At 37.3% G+C, this 23,194-nt stretch overlaps 1 protein-coding gene across 5 annotated transcripts in view; it reads right to left on the reverse strand.

Annotated features, from left to right (window-relative positions):
* Positions 1-23,194, reverse strand: part of LOC138175134 (transducin-like enhancer protein 4) — a 155,806-nt gene that overhangs the window by 84,095 nt on the left and 48,517 nt on the right. For 3 of the 5 annotated variants that reach the window (XR_011171899.1, XM_069105478.1, XM_069105490.1), the window contains exon 6: positions 14,162-14,236. The exons of the other annotated variants lie outside the window; for them this stretch is intronic. Coding sequence is in view for 2 of the 3 variants with exons in the window: in XM_069105478.1 (XP_068961579.1) it covers positions 14,162-14,236 (75 nt within the window). In the remaining variant the exon portion in view is untranslated. The remainder of the gene's footprint in view (positions 1-14,161; positions 14,237-23,194) is intronic. 5 annotated transcript variants of the gene reach the window in all.

The following is a 23,194-nucleotide window of genomic DNA, read 5'->3' on the forward strand; positions in this document are numbered from 1 at the left end:
TTCAACATGCTTAATTTTTAACAGTATGATGAATTTCAGGCAGATCTTAGCCAAGTTCCCTGCAACCAATCAATAAATTAACTTTTATGAAACACCTACGCCAAGCACTACACTGAGCAGACACAAAAAAGAAGTAAAAGACTGTCATTGTCCTTAGGAATTTAAATCTAATGGAGGACACAACATGCAAACAAATATATATGAAGTAAGCAGTTCACGATAAATAGGGAATAATTAACAGAGGGAAGGCACTGCAAGGGGGCTGGAGAAGGCTTTCTTGTAAAATACAGGGTTTTAGTTGAGTTAAAGAAAACAAGGGAGGTCACAAGGCCAAGAGGAAGAGGGAGAACATTCCAGGATGGGAGTCCAAAAGGAAATGAAGTGTATCTTATTCACTGAACTGCTCTGATTGAAAGTCAGTATTACTGTGCTGAAGAGTATGTATAAGGAGTAAGACTGGAAAGGCAGGAGAAGGCCAGATTATGAAGGGCTTTGAATGCCAAACAGAGCATTCTATATTTAATTCTGGAGGCAAGAGGGAACCCAGTGATGCTTATTAATGGGATGGAGAGAGACAAGATCAACTGGAGCTGCCCTTTAGGAAGCTCACTTTTAGTAGCTGAATGGATAATGGCTGGTGGGGAGGGACCTGAAGCAGACCCCAAGCAGGCATTGTAACAATACAGGTGTAGTGATGAGGGCTTACACCAGAGCCATGACAGTACCAATGAGAAGAGAGATGATTCAAAGAAGAAATCGACAGTCCTTGGCAAAAGACTGAATGCAAGAGGTAGGAGGCAATGCTGAGTCCAGGATGACACCTTGGTTGTGAGCCTGAGGGACTTGGAAGATACAGTAATATGGAAGGTAAGTAAGAGAGGAAGGGGGTTTAGGGAGAAGGAGAAATGAGGTCTGTTCTGAACACAATGAGCTTAAGATGTCTACCGGACATCCAATTCAAAGGTAGGTGGAGATGTGAGCCAGCCCAGAAGAGCCTTGTGCCTAAACTGTACCCCGCCCCCCCCAGGGATGGAATTATGAGAACATCCACTCCCTCGTGGTTCCTAGAAGAACACACCAATCCACAGCCTTATGGCCCCATTACCATCCCCATAACTTTCCAGACCAGAGCTGCCCTTCCCAGATATCACTCTCTCCCCCATTAGAATGTAGTGATGGCCTTTGCTTTTCTATTTGACCTTCAGGGCTTAGCACAACTTTTGGCACAGTGACCATTTAATTAATGCTTTTTTAATTTTAAAAACAAGAACAACAACAAAACAACTTTCATTGGCTCCATGTGCCTAATCAAATATAATGCAAATTCCTTAGCCTAGAACTGAAGGACATCTACAGACAGGTTCCAAATTACCTTTCTACAGTCTTTCTGACTTACTCCATGAACCATACATCCAAGCCAAACTCCTTACCTTACCTGTCATGCCCCGTCACATTCTATACATTCTACTCAGTATATGGAATATACTCTACAGTGAACAAAAATTTATTAAGTTCAAAAGCTACCTTCAGCAAAAGACCTTTTTCTCGGTCTTTCACACTGCTAGTACCTCAGAGATGATCCCAGCCCCTAACTCATCTCCACGTGGTTATTTACATATTTGTCTTCTCCATCAGAAGGTGATCTCCATGAGGGACTGAGTAGAAATTTTTGTACTTTACCCTTCACACCTCTTAAGTCTGTGGTAGAACATTACAGGCTAAGTGAGCAATATATATTATCTATACTGGTCAGAACAAACAGATACAAGTCCTCAGCTTTGGAAGCTGGGTTTGTAAAGGCACTAAACTACAAAGGTTTGCTCCTTAGACAAAGATTAGACCACAGACACTTCTGGGCCTATGTAAGTCTGCAATTCTATGAATGAACAGGATCTCTACTAGAAAAGATTTGTTAACAATTACTTTAAATTACTTATGTATACAGCAGGAGAAAAAACTTGTCTTCCCCAATTGCCTGTGAACTCTCCAAGAATGGAGTTTACTTCTTTTTTGTTTGGTTTTTTTATCCTAAGCACCGTCACTTACTGATAAGATTACTAAATGCCTGTTGATTGCTTTAATTTAATAAAACTATATTTTTTTAATCAGACACTCAATTCACACTTTTCACAAATTCTGATTGGCTTTGTCCTTTTGGTCTCAGAGCTAAAAGGAACCTTAGAGGTCACCTACTCTAAATGCACTATTTTCACAGATTCACAATCTCAGAGCTGGCAGACCTCAGAGGTTGCCTGGCCCAATTATGTATTTTTATGTCTCTCTCTAGTTGTTAAATGAATGGCCATCTAACCTTAGCTCCCACAATGGGGAACCCATTCACTACTTCATGAGAAGCAGTCTACATTTTAACTATTAGAAAATTTTTTCTAACATTGATCTGAAATCTGTCACCTTTAAACTTCAACCTGTTAATTACCAGTTATTTCTCAGTTCTATTCTCTGGGGCACCGCAGAATATGTCAAACTCCTCATTCTACAAGATGGCCATCATGTCCATGAAGACAGACATTACATCCTCTCAAAACCTTCCCTTGTACAAACTAAAGTTTTCCAACCTATTCTTTTATAGAATGGCTTCTCATCACCTTGGTTGTCTTCCTGTAGTCTCACTACTGTGTGCCAATGTCCTTCCTAAAGCGTAATGTCTAAAACTGAAGATAATATTACAGATTTGGTCTTACCAAAGCAGAGTAAAGCATGACTATCATCTCTCTCATTAAGGGTACTATGTCTCTATTGATTCAGCTTAGGAAAGAAACCATTAGCTTTTTGGTTGCTATCTATTACTGTTAATTCATTCTGAGTTTTTAATTTATTAAAAACCATATCTTTTCCCGCTAAAGCTGGTGTCTAGTCAATCTTCCTCCTATGCATGTACATTAAATTTTTTTTAGAACCAGAGTGGAGATACATCCTTAAGTGATCAGCCTGTCACCTTGACCTATTGACATATTTTTGGATCCTGTCATCCAACATGTTAACTATCTCTTCCAAAAATTTGATAAATATGCCATTTATGCCTTTATCCAAATGGCTGGCAAAAAAACAGCACAGGCCATGGACAGGTCCCTGCAGCAATCCACTAGAAACTCTTCCTCTGGTTGACATTGATCCCCTCTTGAGTCTAATCATTCAATTGGTTCCAAATCCACCTAAATATTCGAACACTGAGCCCACATCCATGCATCTTGACAACAATGACAGAATGAGAAACTCTGCTAAATGCTTTGCAGAAATTTATATATACTAAGTCTATGGCATTCGTTTTAGCTACTAATCTAGAAACACTGTGAAAAAAAGAAATATTAGCTAATCAAAATCAAGCTATATCAAGTTGTTATCTCTAAATACTTCCAAACAATTTTTAAAATAAGATGTTCTAGAATACTGGGAAAAAATAACAGTAAGGACACTGACCTATAGATTTTACCCTCTTCCTTTTTAAAGAAAATTAAGGCCTTTTATCCTTCTCATGGCATTGCCACCATTATCTACAATTTTTAAAATATCAATTTCCTGTTAACCATTTTGTTCTATCCTTAAAACTTAAGAGATTTCCCCTGACAGAAAATAGAATAAAAACAAGACAAACTGTTCTACCTTCTCTCCAATGTCTATCTTCCCATCACAGAGCCCTATCCTGTCTTTACAATTCTTGCCCTACCCAACATAACATTTTTTTTAACCCTCAGCATGCTACTAGTTTCAGCTTATTCTGAGATTTATAAATCCTCACACTATTATCACAAGATTACATCATGTTTTTGTATACATCCTTAATTACCTTCCCTTGCTTCCATCTTCTATATATATCATTTAAAAAAACCTCAAGTTTGTCAGTGAGTTTCCCTCTGCATTCACACTGGTCTTTTTTAGTCATCTTGCCCTTTTCATACATACTAAAATCATTTGTCTTTCAGACTTTCATTCTTGACAGTTTGCCACATTCTTCAATTAACTTCCCTTATAGAATTTCAGGTCATGGATACAGTGGGAAAAGTTCTGGATTTGCAGTGAAAGGACCTGTGTTCAAACCTTGCCACTTACCTATGCAAACCTGTCAAATCTCTTACTATCTCTGGGCCTCAGTTTCTCTACCTGTAAAGTGAGGGGGATAAAATAACTTACTGGTGAGACTCTGCCTAGCTTTACATCTATAATGCAACCGACTCCCTCAAGTCCACTCTCCCTAAGGCTCAGAGATGTGGGCTGCTCCATTAGAAAGCACCACAAAACAGAGAGGCAGCAGATGTGCCACTGATTAGCTCTATAACTTTGGTATTTTCACCTGTCTGGGCTTTAGTGTCCTCATCTGCAAAACATTATTTGAACTGGTTGATACCAAGTACTTTGTAGCTTAAAGCTCGAGTTAAATAAGCTATTTCCCAAAGTCAAATGGCTAGTACTCGAGGCAGGACTCAGGCCCCCGACACCAACTCTATTGTACTTCTCACTTAACCACATTGCATTTCTGAATTAATGACAGTTTATTCCAAATGTAAAGTGGTAGAAGCTCATTTATGAAGTTCAAGTTTAATTCCATTTTCCAGGGTATTTTCCACCACACTATTATCAGTTTTTCAAACACTGGATGGGCCAGTCTATGATTAGCAGAAACAAATCTGCAAGTAATAACAACTTAGAACCGTATGAGGTTTTATGGTTTACAAAGCATTTGTATTATTTCATTTGGTCCTTACAACAGCCCTGTGAAGTAAGTAGTATATAATAGTCACGTGTAGGCAAGACTTTAAAGACTATAAAATGCTTTCCTAGATTATCTATTACTATTCCAATTTTGCACGAGAATAAAATTAATAAATATTGTTGGATATACTCTATAAAAGGTACATTCAAATGCATAAAATCTTGGCAACAGATATTCTTTATCTACCTGGTCTTTACTGTGTGGATGGACAAACCAAATCCTTTGCCAGACTACAGACTTTTTCAGTACATATGTTCAGATGGACAGTGAGTTGAGCCCAGAGCTGAGAAGAAGAGTTGGATGAATTGGCTCCAGGAAACTGAAAAGCTCTTTTACTGACCTCCCAAGTTTCCCAAACAAGTAAAGATTCATCTTTTCAATACTAACTGGTTTGCTGAGACTGCTACATATATCTAGTAAGGAACTATGAAAAATAATGAGAGTAAAGGAATTTATGGTAAGAGAAGATGCACTGGTCACAGGGCATGAGTGAGAGATGGAAGGTAAATGGAAGGAAGCCTGAGAATTCTATCTGTAATAATGGGAAACTGAAGAAGGCCTCTAACACATCGGATAAATATTTTTATGGTGAACTTTTGGGAGAACATAGGCAAAAGTCAAATACATCAGGCAGGCATGGATGAGTGGTAATCTGCATTGTTGGAGTGAATTCCTGAATCAATGCAATCACAGATTATTTGGGTATTTAAGTAAACTAAGGGTCAGGAAGGTTAAGAGACTTTAGTACAGTCACTTAGCTATTAAATCACAGCTCCTGGTCTTGGGTACACAACTCCTAATGTCCTCTTCTCTATAGTGCACTGTTTATCTTGGAGGTAGTGTGCTCAGTGGGGAAAAAACAAAACAAAACATTGTCTCTGGAGTCAGATAACCTGGGTTCAAATTATCTTTGTGACCTTGAGTAAGACACTTAACCTACCTGGGTCTTGGTGAACTCATCTGTGTAATGGAGGAGAAAGGTTAACCAGATGGTCTCTGATGTCCCTTCTAGTTCACTAACTGTGATCCTATAACCAATCAATCCAGCTAAAATAAAGGTACACTGATAGGTATTCAGTTTTTCCCTTCAGACAAGAGGGATACCATGATTAGACCTATAGTTTACAACTATCAGTTTGGCAGTGATAGAAGAAAATGGTCTGGAAAAGGGAAAGAGGAGAGACTGGCAGCTAAGGGTATGCTAATAGTCCAGGGGAGAGGCGATTAGTCCTTTATTTCTGTATAGTCTTGCTTATTAATCACCCAGGACTTTAAAAACACAGCATCACAATTTTGTTCCTATGGTCTGACTCTTCCTGGTGACTATGCCACTAATAGCCAGGGGATAATAAACCAGGACCCAGATATAGCTTTTGTGTCCATCTTGATGCAGTTGTTATCCATTAGACAAAGTAGGAAGGCAATACCTGGGATAAGGGTATTTATAAAGGGTGATAGACAAGAGCAGTGCTTCTCAAAGGGTTCAAGGGCATCAACATCCTTCCAGTCACCCAAGTTCCCACGTCAAAATCCTCCTCCACTCTTCACTTTCCCGTAACCTCACAGCATCCTTCTTTAACAATTAGAAAACTGAGGCCCAGTGAAGGAAACAGATTTGCCCAAGGTCACACAGACCACCATAGCAGTTTAGGCCCACATCACCTGGACTGATACAATAGCCTTTGCTTCCCTTCTCCAGTTCATCTTCTCCCCAGCTGCCAAATGAGTAATTCTAAAGTAGAGCTCTGATCATATCACACCCCTGATCAAGAAGTCTCACTGCTTCTAGGATAAAAGGTTTGGAACTTAAAGACGGTAAATCTTGATCCCGCCTCTTTCTCCAAGTCAGTCACATACTACACATCCTTTATTCTCCAGTCAAAGCACCTTACATAATATTCTATCTCCTGCCTCCAGGTCTTTTTAGAAGCCATTCCTCAGGCCTGGAATGATCATCTTTCCTGCTTCAACCTCTAGCACTACTCCTGATTCTCCTACTTGTTAATACTGTGTGTGTGTGTCCCCTATATTTACTTACCTGTGAACATTATATATCTTCAAAGTAGAATATAAACTTTTTGAGAGAAGAGACTTTCATATTTATATTCCTAAAGCCTCAACAGTACCCAACCCATTCATTGTAGGTACTTGACAAATGCTTAGTGATTAAGTGACTGATTTGAACTATGTTTTTTCCTCTTTATAAAGATTTTGGCATGTAATTCTTAATCACCTTCATGTTCATCTTAAGGTTTATACTCAAGAGAGTTCCACATCAAATAACCAAATGTTCCAGGACATTCTTCTCTTTCTGGCCTTTAGGCACATAATGAAAAGAACTTTAATGGTTTCGTAGGTGGGCCTATTTGCCATTCTTCTATTTTTGTTTCCCATTCTTATTTCTGGCTAAAATATACCAAATTATATAGTTCAGTATCTATAGTAATATTACCAGCTTACTAACAGACCATTTACCAACTCAGCCCCCTACAGCTCTTTTCCCACTATTATCACTGTTGAAACAGAAGTGGACTGCACCACTCTGAGGTTCATTTTGTTTAGTGGGCTGCCATAACCAAAGAATTACTCACCTCACCTTATGGCGAGGAGCCCCTTTGTACTTAGCGAGGCTGATTCTTGGCAGACATAATCTGTCTCTGAGATCGTACCTGAAAGTCTCGGTAGATTCTGCCAGACCTTGCATTGCCAGACCTTGGTATGGCCCTAGGTCACTCCTACAACATGATGAGGCATCAAAGCAGAATTTTTGTGGAGGTACTTCCAAATAAATACCAAAAGACTGAAACAAGTAGTACAAAAAAATCGCTTGCAAAAAATCACTTAAGAGAAATAATTTTGCTGCCAACTATTAAGGCTCAATCCTTCGACAAGAAACCATCATTTACTCCACACATTTAGAAGTTTCCCAAACCAGTGTCCCTGGAGAGCTCCAAAGGGACCACAAAAACTAAGGTACAGAGCTCCAAAAAGAGTTTGGGAGTTACATGCATCCGATGGATCTATAGAGAGAGAGTCCCTGTATCTCCTATAGTCCCTAGACTACAGTCCCACCCTTCTAGCCTTTTAAAAGCTAATTTACATTTATGGCAGAGCAAAGCAGAAAGACTATGAAGAACCACTGACTGGTAAAACTGCCTCTATTAACACAAGCCTACCCTATCCCAATTTTCTCTGAATCTCATAATTTGGGGGGGAGGGGCACAAATATGAAGCTAAGTGAATCATTAGGGGGCCAGTTTTCCCCATAGGAAGACAATCATAAACAGGTGATCAACTGAATGTTATAGCAAAGATTTGTTAAATCATGGTAGGGTTTGGCTATGATGTTGACAAAGGACAGGGCAGGTTTGGGCTTCTGCTTATACTAAATGGGAAGGACATAAGAGGACCGGGGTAGAGAAAGAGAAAAATGAAGAAATAAAAATATGAAATAAAAGACATTAAAAGCAAAATGTCAACTTACAAAGGCAAAAGAATGTTTAAGATTTCAAAGTTATATCCAATAAAAAGTGCCTTTGACTCACCAGGGTCAGTTCTAAGACTTCCTACAAAGTATTCACATTTGTTCATTTTAATGTGGTATAGTCTTAATATAGATCAGGGTAACTCTCTCTCTTCCTCTTAATAAGTGTAGTAAAAACTAGAAACCATCCTCTTTCACGTCTTAACAAGTTCCATAGGCCACACTGGTGATGTCAGAGGCACTTACCTGAACACGTTAAAAAATAATTATTGTCATACAACAATTAGGGAAGGGCCATGCCCAATGCCCTGAACTCTGTACAGCATTGTCATAAAGCATACGTGACTATTCTTCTGCCAACTGGGTTAACATTATTTGGCCACCAAACAGAATAGCAACATTCCACACCACCATGAACAGCAAATTTAATTACAAAAGAATATGCTGGAAAGGCCTCTTAGAGTAGTATTCTTTTAGAAATTAAGTCTGAAATTTTAAAATAAACACCACTGACCATAATCACCTTTACACAGCCTTCTCTCTATTAAGGGTTATGATGGGAGGACCATCATAGACAGGGTAAGGAAAAAAGTTACTTAAATGTAGTCACTACCAAAAGTGTCATTGCTGCATGACAGAAATGGGAATAAAACCATAGCCTCTTATGACTCTTATCAAATTTAGCTGAATGATTTGATTTTAAATATAATGTTCAATAAATATAGCCTCTTACTCCAGGGAAAGTGAACTCAATTTTTTTTTTAATTTAAAAAAAATGGATAACTGGCAAATATCAATATAAGACTGCAGAGAAGAAGAAAAGACCTGGAGATCTGTGCAATCTGGCTGTAAAAATTGCTTGTACTTAGCACAATCAGAGCTTTATAATGCTTTTAAGTTGGCAGTATATGCAAATCAATGCTACATAAAACAATTAACATATACCTTTAAGCCAACCTCTCTCCCCTCCCACCAAAGCAATCTGTGTACAATATACAGCAGGTGGCCAATCTGTTTTATAGCCTTTAAGCTCCAAGCACACTCTTTGTAAAGACAGTTTGTGTTTTGTTGTAGCTGTTATTTTTTTAAAATCAAGCAGAGTTAAGGATATTCGTTCGTGGTATATATAAGTCAGAGTGCACTGATGAGTGTCTACATTTCTGATGTTTAAAAATCCAAACATTTAGAGTATATCTACTAATTATACTGGTAGTATAGAATGAAAAGGCCTATGAGTTAGTGAAAACAATTCTGAAAAAAAAATCATTTAAAAAAAGCATTCCTTTTTTTCCCCAAGGCAAACTGCCCAAGAGAATAAATCTACATTAAAGGTCCTTCCTAGATGAACTCAAGTTCCCTGGTGTCACACAAGCAGTGAAAATTTACACTGGTACTCATGGGCAGGAACTTGGGACTATAAAAGCCTATACACCAAAGCAAAAATTCAGTTAGAACTTCTGTGAATCTATCCATAATTTTTTTTCTGGGAATCTACAAAAGCATAAATATGACTGCACCCTAGAGTATGTGGGGGATGATGTGGGAGAGGGTGGGGAGGTACCTTAGGTAAATCTGGAGGGGGAAAGGAGATGTTTGTACTTTGCTATTTTTTTGGCCCCACCCTTGTCATGAAAATTAGTCTTCTGGCTGAATGTTCACTGTAAAAAAAATAAACAAAGCAAGCCAAAATGAAAGAAATTCTGCAAAATGGAACAAATCACTGGAAAACCCCAAATGGTAATTTTAAAAGCTAGCATGATGTAGGAAGGACTTAGCTTGAAAATTCCTTGTCACAATGCAAAAAGAGGCCCTCGTCCTGAATGTCACTGCCTTTTTGCCAGAGTAAATTGCTTTTATTTCTTTCTTTCTTTTAAAAGGACTAAGAAGACAACAAACAATAAAATAAAATGTTAAAAAAATTAACTGAGAATATTGTCTCTTTCTTCCCTCTTACTCAAACCTCTAGGATGGTAAAGGCAAAGTCATTTAAATCATTTCCTTAGTAATACAAGTAATATTTAAATAGATTTAATAGTGCTGCTCCAAACCAATGAATTATGAGTTTAAAACCTATTAAAATGTAATGTTTTTTTCCTGAGCTGAGGGGAGAGAGATTTAAATCCACTGAATTTTAATATTTCAGCTTGAGCTGCAGGAGGTAGAGAAAGTCCAAATGAACTATTCCATCAGCACCATTCAAGCATGAACATTTTAATCAGTTTTACTTCCTTGGAGTTCTCTAACACAGTTTACGCTGTCATTCTGAAAGCACTTAACACAGAGAGTGTGAAAAACCACCAAGGCTTGTTATTGCCTTCACAATTGATGGCAAATAATTTTGCAGACTTCCTATCATTAAAATGTCACTGCTAAAAATTGAGGTTCAGCATTTCTTGTGCTAAACTGCATTTCCCTTGAACACCATCACATACCTGTTCTTAAGAGTTGAGTTTCTTTCTCTTTTTGGGGGGAAGGGCACATTTCTCCCTTCTCTCAGAGATAAATGGGGGGGAAAAAAGGCCCAAAAGGAACCCACATTTTTCTCTACCATAAGTCAAACATTTTCCTTGTCAATGTCCATGCTGAAGCAACGTGGTTTTTAAAATGGTAGATCTTTTGGTGGAATTCTTATGCGGTTTTAAGCTGTCTCTCATATTAAGTAAAACCGTATTCACAGCAGCATGTGCTGATTATATAGTGTAATGGATTAAAAAAACATTTTAAGATAGTCAGATGACTCAATTTAATAATACAGGAAATGAAAACATCATTCCTAATTAGATCATATTACTGATTTAAAACTACAATTTGTGTGTTGTTCCAACAGAGTGATCTTGCAGAGACTCTAATTTAAAAACACAGTAGCTAGTAGGACACAGGACAGACCAAGCCAGATGTATATACATTCTCTGCCCCAACATGAAAAACATAAGGGGCAGGGAGAGGGAAGGAGGGGGAGGGAGGGAGCAACATCATTGTAAAAGTAAAGCCAATTCAAAATGAAGCATAAAATATTAGTCATTGGAAACAAATCTTAATAGACATTTCCTGTTTTATTTTTCCTTATAAGTAAAAGCTAGATGATATTTGGCTTGTTTCAATCTATCAACAGTTTTAAACTGAACATGACCTGTGAAAGAAATCATTATAACTAGTGTCTCGTTCCATTAAACACAACTAGCGTATTGTCAAGAGGACAAGCAGTCTCTCCAGGTTCCAGGCTCACTCCAGTATTCGGCATTTAAACTGCATGGATCACTGACTGGGTTCATTTACCAATGAAGGTAGAATAATATTGCAGAGCAAAAACGGTGCTTCATCAGATTTCATTAAATCTGAGTACATTTATGCTTATATGGGATGGTGTGCAGACAGAGCTGAAAAGAGAGGTGCTTTCTCCTCCAGGTACATATGTCCTCACATCTCGGATTAACCCTTTGGAATTTCTTTTATCTACTAAGTACTACATATTACATTCTTATAGAGAAATAAAAATGATGCTAAATTATCCCTCCCCACACACTTCCTAGCAGAAGATCAAACACTACCACTCAAAAAAGAAATTTAATATATAGACACAGCTAGAGTAAAAGGTACCTTTAAAATTCCAATGTTACAAGAGGAAGTACATGACACACTAGGAATAATAACGCATTAAGATACAAACACAATTAACAATAACCTCAATAAACTCACAAGCTCATTTTAATCGGGCCCCATTTTGTTGTAACCTAACCTAGATTTATTTCAGTTTCTTCAGTCTTTTCTTTCAAAACGATGTGACTCCATGATTTGTAATCCATTTTTGTTTGTGTGAAAACACCTCAAATTTCCCACCATAACTACAATACATGCTGTTCTGATAACCTGTTACTCAACTGAGTCATTTCTCAAATAAAACGGGGGGGGGGGGGGGGGGATTATATTAGCTTCATTTTAACAGATAATCCACAGACAATCTGTTGGCCAGAAATACTGTTATAAAGTACACATATCAAAGAATTTCATACCTCGACAAGACAAATTGCCACTTTGTGTAAAACTAAAATGTTGGGAAATGGGGTAAATGTGTGTATGTGTATGTATGTATGTGTACATGTATGTATATATATGGAGAGAGGGAGAAAGTATGTGAAGTGATAAAGAAAAGGGAATTATATCTCACTTTTTATTCCTACTTTTATCTATGGATTAACTCAACATTCAACATAAAAATAACCTACATGCATAATCTGATAAACAAGCAATCGATTATCCAGAAAAACACCCCAGAAATTATACCCCTCTCCCCCCGCAAAAAACCTGAAAAGAAAAGGAAACAAAATCAGAAAAAGCAACCACTATGGCCTAACCACACAGGTTCTACATTTTAGTGGTTCAAAAAAGAGTGAACCCAAAGTTCAAAGTAATCCAGTAACCTCCCACATGTGGAATCACAAATCAATAGCTGACATTATAGTAGGCTCACTACATCCCTTCTGATCCATGTGACATTTGGTGATGAAAATCTAAACAGCACCAACACACACAGTCAAACATACTAATCTATATTTTTAAAAATCCAACCTTAACAGCTTACTTTATTGAAATAATGCTAATAGAAGACTGCAGTTTGGAGTTAGATAATGTAAACTAATTGTGTTCATCTCCCACCCTTCCTCACGGGAGTGTAAAAGACATACAACAAATGTTATTCATGACTCTACATGATTCGCTCGAATTCATCCCCTTCTTTCTAAGGGGCACTTCAGAGGAAATAAAGGTTACTCTTTTCCATTTATATCTTCTAATTGACTACTAGTATTTCCTTGTGGTCAGAGGGACAGAAAATAGAGTTAAAAATAGCCTATTAAAAACGAGCTACAATCACACTTCTACTCCAATGCTGTCAGCAATGATCAGAGAGTTCTGATTTCCTTGTTAAAAGACAGAGGCATAATTGAAGCAGTATCTTCACTTCAGATTGATTATTCTGCAACCCTTATCCACATCTTCACTCAGCAATTTGAATTTTAATGAAAGTAAATGGAATAATTAGCATTTCAAAGTGTGTTTGATACACTGAATAAAAAAAGGAAAAGACTTTTGTGTATAATCTATACACAAAAGAAAAAGTAATGGGGAGGGGGCAGAGTAAGGAAAGTACACTTGTTGTGTCTTTATTAGAATAACTTAAAAAACTGCTAGCATCAGCTGCATAATTATAGATGTGAATAATGTGCTGTTAAGCTCTAACTCCTCCTTAGCATCTTAGGTAGTTTGAACACTTTTGTCTTTTTTGTATCCCCAGTGCTTAGCACAGTGCCTGGCATAGAGTAAGTAGCAGCTTAATAAATTTTTACTGATTAACTGATTACTTTCACTTTTTCTGGAGACACTATCTAAGCCATAGAGTCTTACATGACTTTTATGCAACGCTAAGACCATTGTTTAAAGTAAATATTTCAATAACTCAATGAATAATTTATCAAATGAATGGAGACATTTCTCCATGTCTGAGGAGGAGGATGAGAATGTTAAAAGCTAAATACTTATTTGAAAAATTCACCAAAAGTGAAACAGGGCCTTTAAAGTTATATATACGTGTGTACATATATATTACTTTAAAGGCTTTGTATATATCTCTGTATGTCAGATTAACAAGATTATAATCCATACTCTTCCTATACATTAGTTACAGAAGTTGACTTTACAACATGAAGCAAAGTTCCTAAGAGTAGGGATCTGTTCTTGGGGAGGAAAAGTATAAAAATATACATTTACTCCATCTACTTCATTGGTGAGAATGTGATCAAAAACTTCTGGTATAGTAATCAACTTAATGAGGTTTAAGTCAAACTCCTTAATTTCACTTTATTGTCCACCACTTCTGCCCATCTAATGGAAGCAAACTGAAAATGAGAGCTAATTACAAACACTATGAGAGCTAAAATGGAAAGACCACATACCCCAATGATTGCGTTCAGTTCTGCCATGGTCACTTGCTTGGCACGTTCCACAGCCTGCACCACTTGTTGCTGGTGCTATAAATGAAGATCAGAAACAGAATAAAATTATTTGTTTTCTAGTCAGTCAAGTACAGCTTTTTTTCCTATGATGTTTTCTAACTTCAATCACATGCAGGGCTCAGAATCAGGAGTCCCCTGGTTTCCAAAATATGTACACATGGAAGGGTGTGTTTACGTAGATAAGTGTCTATTTGTCCACAAAGTTGAAAAGAAAAATATTTTGAGTATTTCTATTATAAGAACTGTAATATGTTCTTCCTTTCCCAAAAAAAAACAATTAATCTGTTACATATTAATAGAAGCTACTAATCAGGTGTGTTTTGGACAAGTATGTGGTCTACACAAAAACAAAAATAAAAAAGACTGCCTACCTTCTCCCCCAAAATCAGGATTCTATATCTATTAAAAAAAAAAAAAACTTTTCAGAAAAGAATATGTTTTCTAGAGGTACTTCTGAGGAGAGATGTCCTTCTCAATGTCTAAGAGTAGATATTAGAAGGATGCACAGAAATGAAAAGTCGCATTGGCTAATTTTCATTTTATCTTTAATTTAAAAGAGACATCAATGATTTGTGACAGTGTAGCTTATATTTTAGAGCAGTATTGTATTTCATTTAAATATGGTTTAAAAGGTTAAAAATCTGTAAGTACCTGAGTGATTTCTTCTTTTCATTAAGAAAAATAAAACTAACAAAAATTAGTATTAGTGTTAGGTAGCACTGGAAAATTCCTTTAACCTTGATCCTGGACAAAGTGAAAAAAATTATAAACTACTTTGAGCAAGAAGTCAAATCAAAAGTTTTGTAGATGTGGCATAGAGGTAGCAAAATTTCGTGGTATGGAAGTCTGTATATCGAGGTATGAGATAGTTGCATATGTATACATGGTTATATTTGGATCAACTTTGGTTCTAAAATATAAAACACATTTTCAAATTAGTATGTACAATAAAATATTACTTTTTAAATATATAAAGTGCTACCTGGAATAAGGCATATATGGAGTCCATTCAAGGAAGTTTAATTAACAAAGTAGGAAAAGGCCAGTGTTATTTAGAGTTTTACCTATATAGTGATCTCATACTATGAAACCCAAGAACAAAACAGCAAGGTTCCATTTTATTTTTTAACAGAAGTCCTAACTATAGTTTAACATACTATCATCATCATGAGAAGATGGTCATTTTCTGGCTAATAGGATACCTACAAAGAATTCTGGACTGAAACTCCTCTCTTCTTGGAAATCAATCAGGCAAGTTGCCAACTTCAATTACTTATTTCAAGTTGAATAGCTACCATATATACTTAAACCTGGACAACGTACATAATCCAGCAATTATCCTGGTGTAGAACATTCCCCATTCTAGATTCCTGCCCATAATTCCACTAAATTAAATATATATTTATTCAACTTAGACACAGAGACCACCATTCACACTCTTTCTTCTTAAGAGAAAGGTAAATGCACACCCACAACTACTAAATGGAAACGTGAAGTTCCAGTATCCATTCTTCAACTTTTAATTTTCACCAGCATGCTCTCAATTTATAAAGGTCACAAGCCCCACACATGATCAGACAGCTCCATTGCTATGGTCAAAAACTGTTAATACCTGGTGGCTAACTTCCTGGTGATAAAGGCTCTCCAAACTTAAGGATGTTCTTCAGCCATAAGCCATTATTAGGTCCATAGTCAAAATATCTCCAGTTTGACAGGACTGGTCAGTTTTAACTGCCTTAACATAGCCTTTGAGCTGTCGAGAGTCAATGCCACACTATGACCAAACATCAGAGTATGCTCTTAATGAGAACTTATTTGGTAAATTTAAAATCTTAACCTTGAGTCTGTTTTTGATATATGTATCTTAAAGTAATAATTTTCCCTTCAAATCGAGGCCTTAAGAAAGCATTTCTGAAGGCTAACACAACTGACCACAGCTTCTCTACTTTCCATAATTCCCCTACTTCCTAATGAAACTTGTGCCAACATAGAACAAAGTAGGATATGTTTCTCTTGAGGGGAAAAATTCGACACAATTAAAACAGCTAGAAGATGGGGTAAGGAGATAGTCATGTAAACTAGAGGGGTCAGTAGTGCTGAAGACTCAACTGTCTGCCTTGAAACAAGAAATGACCACTGAAGACAAATGGAACTAAAAACTAAAAATACAAAATACCTAAACTAAAAAAAATAGATCATTTTACCACACCAGCCCTATTTGATGCCAAATATTCATGAAAGGTGATTTAAGACATTAATACAGTAAAAGGCTTGAAAACATATCAGTGGAGAGACCACCTCTGCCATGAAGCTGATGAAGAGAACTTGATGGGAAGGAAAGTTAAACTAACACCTCAGCCTACCTGGACTTCACTCTAGTATGGCAAATGTATGGTAAGACAGGAAGAACAAGGGACAAACCCTAAAGTGGCAGGTGGATGCTGCTAAAAGAAGTCTGCAAGAGATCAAATTAACAATGGAAGTCTCAACTTCAGCTTCCTGCTGCAGGCAATGACTGATAGGCTAATGTAATGTATCCTAAACTAGACCTGTGGTTGACTATTTACAACTTCTCACTGACCATACAGAATCACTGTACTCCAGAGCTGGAAGGGATCTCTGAAGTAATCTAGTTCAAGCTCTACCCAAGGTATCAATCTCTCTACAACCTGCATTTTACTATAAACACTCATCAGTAAAATCTGCTGTGCCACTGGGGGGTTTTGAATATAAGCTCTCAAGGTAGAGAATATGTCTTCTTTATATTTTAAACAGGAGAGAAAATACACTTAAGAGTGATCACTCAGATATACAATAACCAAAGACTGTAGAGCTGTGAGGGGTAAAAGCATAAAAGTCATAATTCAAGACAAGAAGAAGAGAAACAAGCTCACACAAGAGGGGGACCAAAAAGAGGTAGCTAAAAAGAATTTTTAAAAGGTTTACATAAATTTATACAAGAAAATATTTTCCCCACTGTTTCCTTTTCATGGATTGTCCATAACCAATTGAACTTCCTTTAGAGTTAGAAATTAATAACTCCTTTTCATTTTTCTTTAAAACTAAGATTACTTCCGAATACATTGGTAAGCCTTTTCTCGTTTATTCCTCCTTCTCCACATGTTTCTCTCCTCCCACTTTACCATATATTATATTTCCTTTCTGATGGTCTCTTTTATCCAGTTTGCCATGCCAAAAGTGGCTGACAGCCTACTCCAAGAGCAGTCTAAGAAACACAGGGTACTAGACGTCATTTCTGATTACTTGGTTGCTCAGTCAGACATGAACTCTTGTTTGCACTTCTACCAAAGATAATAGAGGAAAACACAGCTGAGGGATGATAGCCATAGCCCAAATAAAGCCAGGGTGAAAAGAAGGGTGACCTCTGAAAGGAACTTCTGAGAGAACCAAATATGCCCATTTATTGGGTTTTTTTTTTCCCCTGAATGAAACCATGAAACATACATTCTCCAGCATAAAGTAATTAGAAATTAACATTGGTTAAGTGACCAATAAAATGAGAACCTAATGCAATTCAGGGAGCACTTAAAAGCTCCTACTATGTGCATCACTGTGCTAGGGGTCTGTATTCCACTGCTATGAGAAGTAATGAGTAAACAAAGCAAACAGTAGGGAGGATTTGTTTCCTTTCCTCCCTCAATTTCTCCATCATTATGCAGGGCAACCGAGGTTTAGGTTTGTCTCTACAAGCATGGTATGACGAAGAGTGCTGGACTCTAAGTTAATAGAATCACACAAAACTGCAAAATTCAGTCATTTTTAAGCACCATTATTAGGTGCAAGTTGTGGTAAGTACTAGTGAAATGGATGTTTCAAGTACTTGTCTTCAAGGAACTTATAATCTAATGAGGGCATAAGACAAGTATAGAAATAAATATAAATGCAAAAAGGGGTCTAAATAGAATATCCTTAGAAACAGATGAGGAGGTAAGAGACAACTGAGCTAAAAAACTGAAAGAAGACTCAGTGGAGGAAGTGGTACTGGAGCTAGAACTTGAAGGATTTAAATAAAACAATGATGCAGACAGACTGTATCTCATGTATGGTACATAGCAATGTGAATGCAGGAAGAAAAAAAGAAACTGGTGAACAACTAGTCATATTGGCTGCAATGCAAAATTTATAAAAAGACTTTAATAAAAAAAAAGCTAAAAAGGTGGTTGGAGTAAATTAAGGGGAGGGAAGGGGAGGGAAAGGGAGAGGAAAGGAAGGAGTTGCATTGGCCAAATGGAACTGGCCGGTTGGATAGCTTGGACTACTGACAGCCTGTAGTTTGTCCTTCATTCTTGAAGAGAACCATGACATCAGAAAGTTGATGCCAAGTGAATTGGATTTAAGTGAGGGAAGGCTCACTTTCTCCTCCAGAGCCTCCAGGGCTCAGTGGCAAGATCAGGATGACTGGAGATGGCTCCCCCCAACAGAAAGTTTACATATGGGGCAGCTAAGTGGCCCAGTGAATAGAGCACCAGCTCTGGAGTCAGGAGGACCTGAGTTCAAATCCAGCCTCAGACACTTAACACTTACTAGCTGTATGACCTTGAGCAAGTCACTTAACCCCAACTGCCCTGCCTTCCCCCCTCCAAAAAGACCAAAAAAAAAAGTATGCATATAAAAAAGACCACCTTTTAAAAATTTGGTTTATCCAAACTATGAGGAAATTTCATAATTGTAGACATGGTTCCAGTGCAACCATATGTGGGATATGCCTTCTATTCCTTTATAAGCTCCCTGTATGCTAGCACATAGCCAAGCATACACAGTATGTGTTTAAAGAGCCTTGTTGACCGATTTCTACCTACTCAGTCTTAATGTGCCAAAGGAGGCCACCAATCTTCACTCTTCCCCCATGATCTCTTCAAAAGTGAAAGAACCTTAAATACCTACCTTTATTAATAATAATCTAATTGTCATTTTCCAAATTAAAATAGAAGATGAGATCAGTCAACTTTCTCAATAAGCAGTATATGATCTGAATGGCCTATACCAGGGGTGGGGAACCTGAGGCCCTGAGGTCACAGCGTGGCCTTCTAGGTACTTGGGTACAAATCTCTGACTGAGTTCAAGTTTTACAGAACAAATACTTTTATTGAGGGAATTTGTTCTGTGAAGTTTGGATTCAGTCAAAGGGCCATACTTGAAGACCTAGAGGGCCACATGTGGCCTCAAGGCTGCAGGTTCCCCACCCCTGACCTATACCACATAGCTGTTGAATACTGAGACACAAGCTATCATCTATGCCTTTGGAAGAAAGGTCACTACCATACCCCAGAAAGCACCATTACCTCTTCTCTGAGACAACCAGAAGACTATACAGATAGACATAATGCAGAGTAAGAACTTAACAAACATTTGTTGACAAACAAAGGTTGTCTGCACAAATTAAGATTCCAAAACTGTCATTAAAAAAAAAAGTTGGTGGAAAGAAGAGGCAAACCCATGGAAAGCCCCATATTTGTGGATTTCTGCATTACACATTTTAAAACTGCTCTTCAGTGCAGGGGCAGAATAAGACACACACATAATAAGACTGCCTATAAAATGTCTAACATCTATGTGCCATGTGATCCTTAATAGAGGTCCTTAATAAATGTTACATGAAGATCACTGGTGTCAGTGACACAATACACTCATCAAAGGGGATCTCTGGTGATTTCAACCAAGATCTCCTTTATTAAAATATGTTATCACAATCCATTGATGCCTTACAACAAATTCCTTAATAAGCAATAAGAGTAGACTTAACCTGGTGCTGTTCAGAGCCAACTGCAAGGCTGAGAGTGCATGGAACTGCTATAGCTTGTTCATTTTCGCTCTAAGGCACAATTGTGAAAATGACTGATCACATTTTTCAGCTTCCATTTTGCAATTATATTATACATGCAAAATATAGAGCAATTTGATACCGTATTAACCTAGATGTTCAAATAAAGAGTGTTTTAGGAGGCAGTGGTATTTCATAAACCACAAAAAAAAATCCATCGTCCATTATGGGAGGAAACAAATTTATGATATTCAAAACAAAAAGCCCCATGTCTTTCAAGTATCTGTACTAATAAAATAAATAAATATATAGATACACACACACACACACACACACATTTATACATATACATTCTCTCTCTAAAACTTCCCTCAAAATGGTTTCTTGAAGCAGGTATTAACGCCATTTTACAGGTGAAGAAACTGAGCTCATTAAGGTTAAATGACTTGGGGAGGCTAGGTGGCACAGTGAATAGAGCACCAGCCCTGAAGTCAGGAGGCCCAAGTTCAAATCTGGCCTCAGACACTTAACACAAAACTAGCTATGTAACCTTGCACAAGTCACTTTAACCTCAACTGCCCTACCTTATCCCTTCCAAAAAAAAAAAGGCAAAAAGAAAAATCTAAAAAAAAAAAAGAAAAAGTTAAATGTTTTGCTCATAGTCACACAGCTAAAGGCAGAGCACAAACCTAATTAAAGATGACTCAAGTCCAGTATTCCATCTACCATGTTACTTTCACTCAACACACTACCCCCTACAATTAAATACACATAATCAGTGAGATACTACACACTCAACTACCTTTTTTTTTTTCCAGTTTCAATACACGAATGGCCACATTACCAACTGGAAGAATTCTAGAGAAAGTCAATTGCTTATTAGAAAAAAAAAAATTATGCCATAGTAAAAGCCTTATCTCTAGTCAAGACTAAATCTGAACATCTGATAAGACTTGCTTGGAATTTTTTTCTCCTTCTCACCTGGTCATTTCTACCTTCTGAACATCTCTGAGATGTATCCTCTACTCTATACTCATACAACTGCCCCTCTGGTGCAGGCTCTCATCACCTCATATGGGGGCTACTGAAATAGTTTTCTGGTTGGTCACCTGATAGCAAGTCACTCTTCACTCCAGTCCCACCTCCACTCAGCCCTAATTTACTCCAATGGTTCACTATTACCTCCTGGATCAAATATGAAGTCCTCTGCTTGGCTCAGGAAACCTTTCACAAACTGACTCCTTGCTATCTTTCCAGTGTTCTACCTTACTGCCTTTTGCCATGGCGCACTACATTGGCCTATCTGCTGTTCTTCCCACTTGACACTACTCCAGCACCTTTTCACTGGCTGACCCCTATACCTAGAATGCTTTCCATCCTCATCTCATTCTAATGAAATACTATTGTGCCATAAGAAATAACAAGAGGTTAGTGAAACCTGAGAAAAGTTGTATGAACTGATGCAGAATGAAGTAAGCAGAACCAGGAGAACAATGCACACTGGAACAAGAACACTGTAAAGATGATTTTGAAAGACTTAAGAACTCTGATCAACATGATGACTAGCCACGATGCTAGAAGATGAATAATGAAGCAGTGCTTTGCTTTTTTAAACATGAATTTGTTTTGCTTGATCATATTTGCATGTGTGTGTTTTGTTTCTCAATGGTGGAAGTGAAAGGGAGAGAAAATAGATATTTGCTCACAAAAAAAATAAAAAATCTCACAGACACCAATGCACATAACTATAACATGCAGCATTATATGATTGTTTCCTAAATCTCTTATGTCCTGTGGCTAATCTAGACCTAGAATGATTTTTTTTTATAACATTGGTCTTCAATGCAGAGACGTTACAGAATCTCAAAACCACTTTCTGTCATTTGTCAATTCTGACCTGTATTATTCAATTACACAGATGTAGAATGAGTGCTACACTTGGTGTCAGAAAGACCTGGGTTCATATTGCACCTGCCAACAACTACTCACAATGCAACTATAGACAAGTCACATTAACCTCTATGAAACTCAATTTCCTCATAAGTAAACCTCACACAATTGTTAAGAGGCTTTAATGAGAGTTTAGATAAAGTGCTTGGCAAACTTTAAAGTGTCAAATACTCCTTGACTGTTTGCTTGTTAGTTTCAGCTTTCCAGATTTCTCTGACTTGAAATAACTTAGAGGAGAATCTATTTCTCAGGAGTAAAAACGGTATTATATTGGGGTTTCCACAAGTCTTAGTACAGTTTTAAACCTCTAATATCTTTAAAGCTTTTGTTCATTCATTTCAGCTGTGCCTACCCCTTCATGACCCCACTTGGAATTTTCTTGGCAAAGATACTAGAGGGGTTTGCCATTTCCTTTTCCAGCTCATTTTATAGATGAGGAAACTGAGACAAACAGGGATAAGTTACTGTGCCCAGGGTCACAAAGCTAGTTAAGTGTCTGAGGTCAGATCTGTACTTAGGAAGATGAGTCTTCTGTCCGCTGTGCCACCCAGGACTCTTGGATACCCCTGTATGTTTAAATACCTGTTTTTTTGCCAAAGCCACATTGGATCTGTTACAGTGTTTTCTAAATATCCAGAAGGTTGGCTAATGTTCCCAAGAGAATCATGGTGTGACAAAAGCATGATCTTTCTATTGACAGCATAGTCTGCTTGGGCTAAGAACATACAAATTGGAGATGTTTAAAGGTCACTCATCAGCAAATACTGCCAAATGGCCTACATCAGAAGGTTTCTAGATGGGTGTCCTGGTCTCATAAAAAACAAACAAAAAAAAACCTTTACCCACATGTATAAATACTATAAATAATATAGCTAAATTTCCTCAAGATAACACTTCATTTACTTTGAAAAGAAGCTAAAAATAGGTTACTTGATGCAAATCAATTATTTTTCCAATGTAGTTTGTGGATTTAAAAAAAAAAAAGATGTTTTCAAGCCTACTGTTGTTTGTAAGGTAGGTTCTGGTTCTATCAGTCTAAAATCTTGAATTCCTGTGTCTTTTTCTAGTTCCTGGTTATTTCTGTGGGTGAATTAGCAGTAGTCAAGAGAGCAGGAAGCAGAGTCTGCCAAATAATTTTCTAGTTAATAAGTAGGTTGACTTTCAAGATACATGTTTTTGTTTCCCTTTGGAGTAGTGAAGAACAAAGGTGTCAAACAAATGGCCCACAACACTTCTGGGTG

Source organism: Petaurus breviceps, unplaced genomic scaffold (genome assembly GCF_028583685.1).
Source record: "Petaurus breviceps papuanus isolate PSGF00001 unplaced genomic scaffold, PetGlider_PUasm1.0 138, whole genome shotgun sequence".
Taxonomy (NCBI): Eukaryota; Metazoa; Chordata; class Mammalia; order Diprotodontia; family Petauridae; genus Petaurus; species Petaurus breviceps.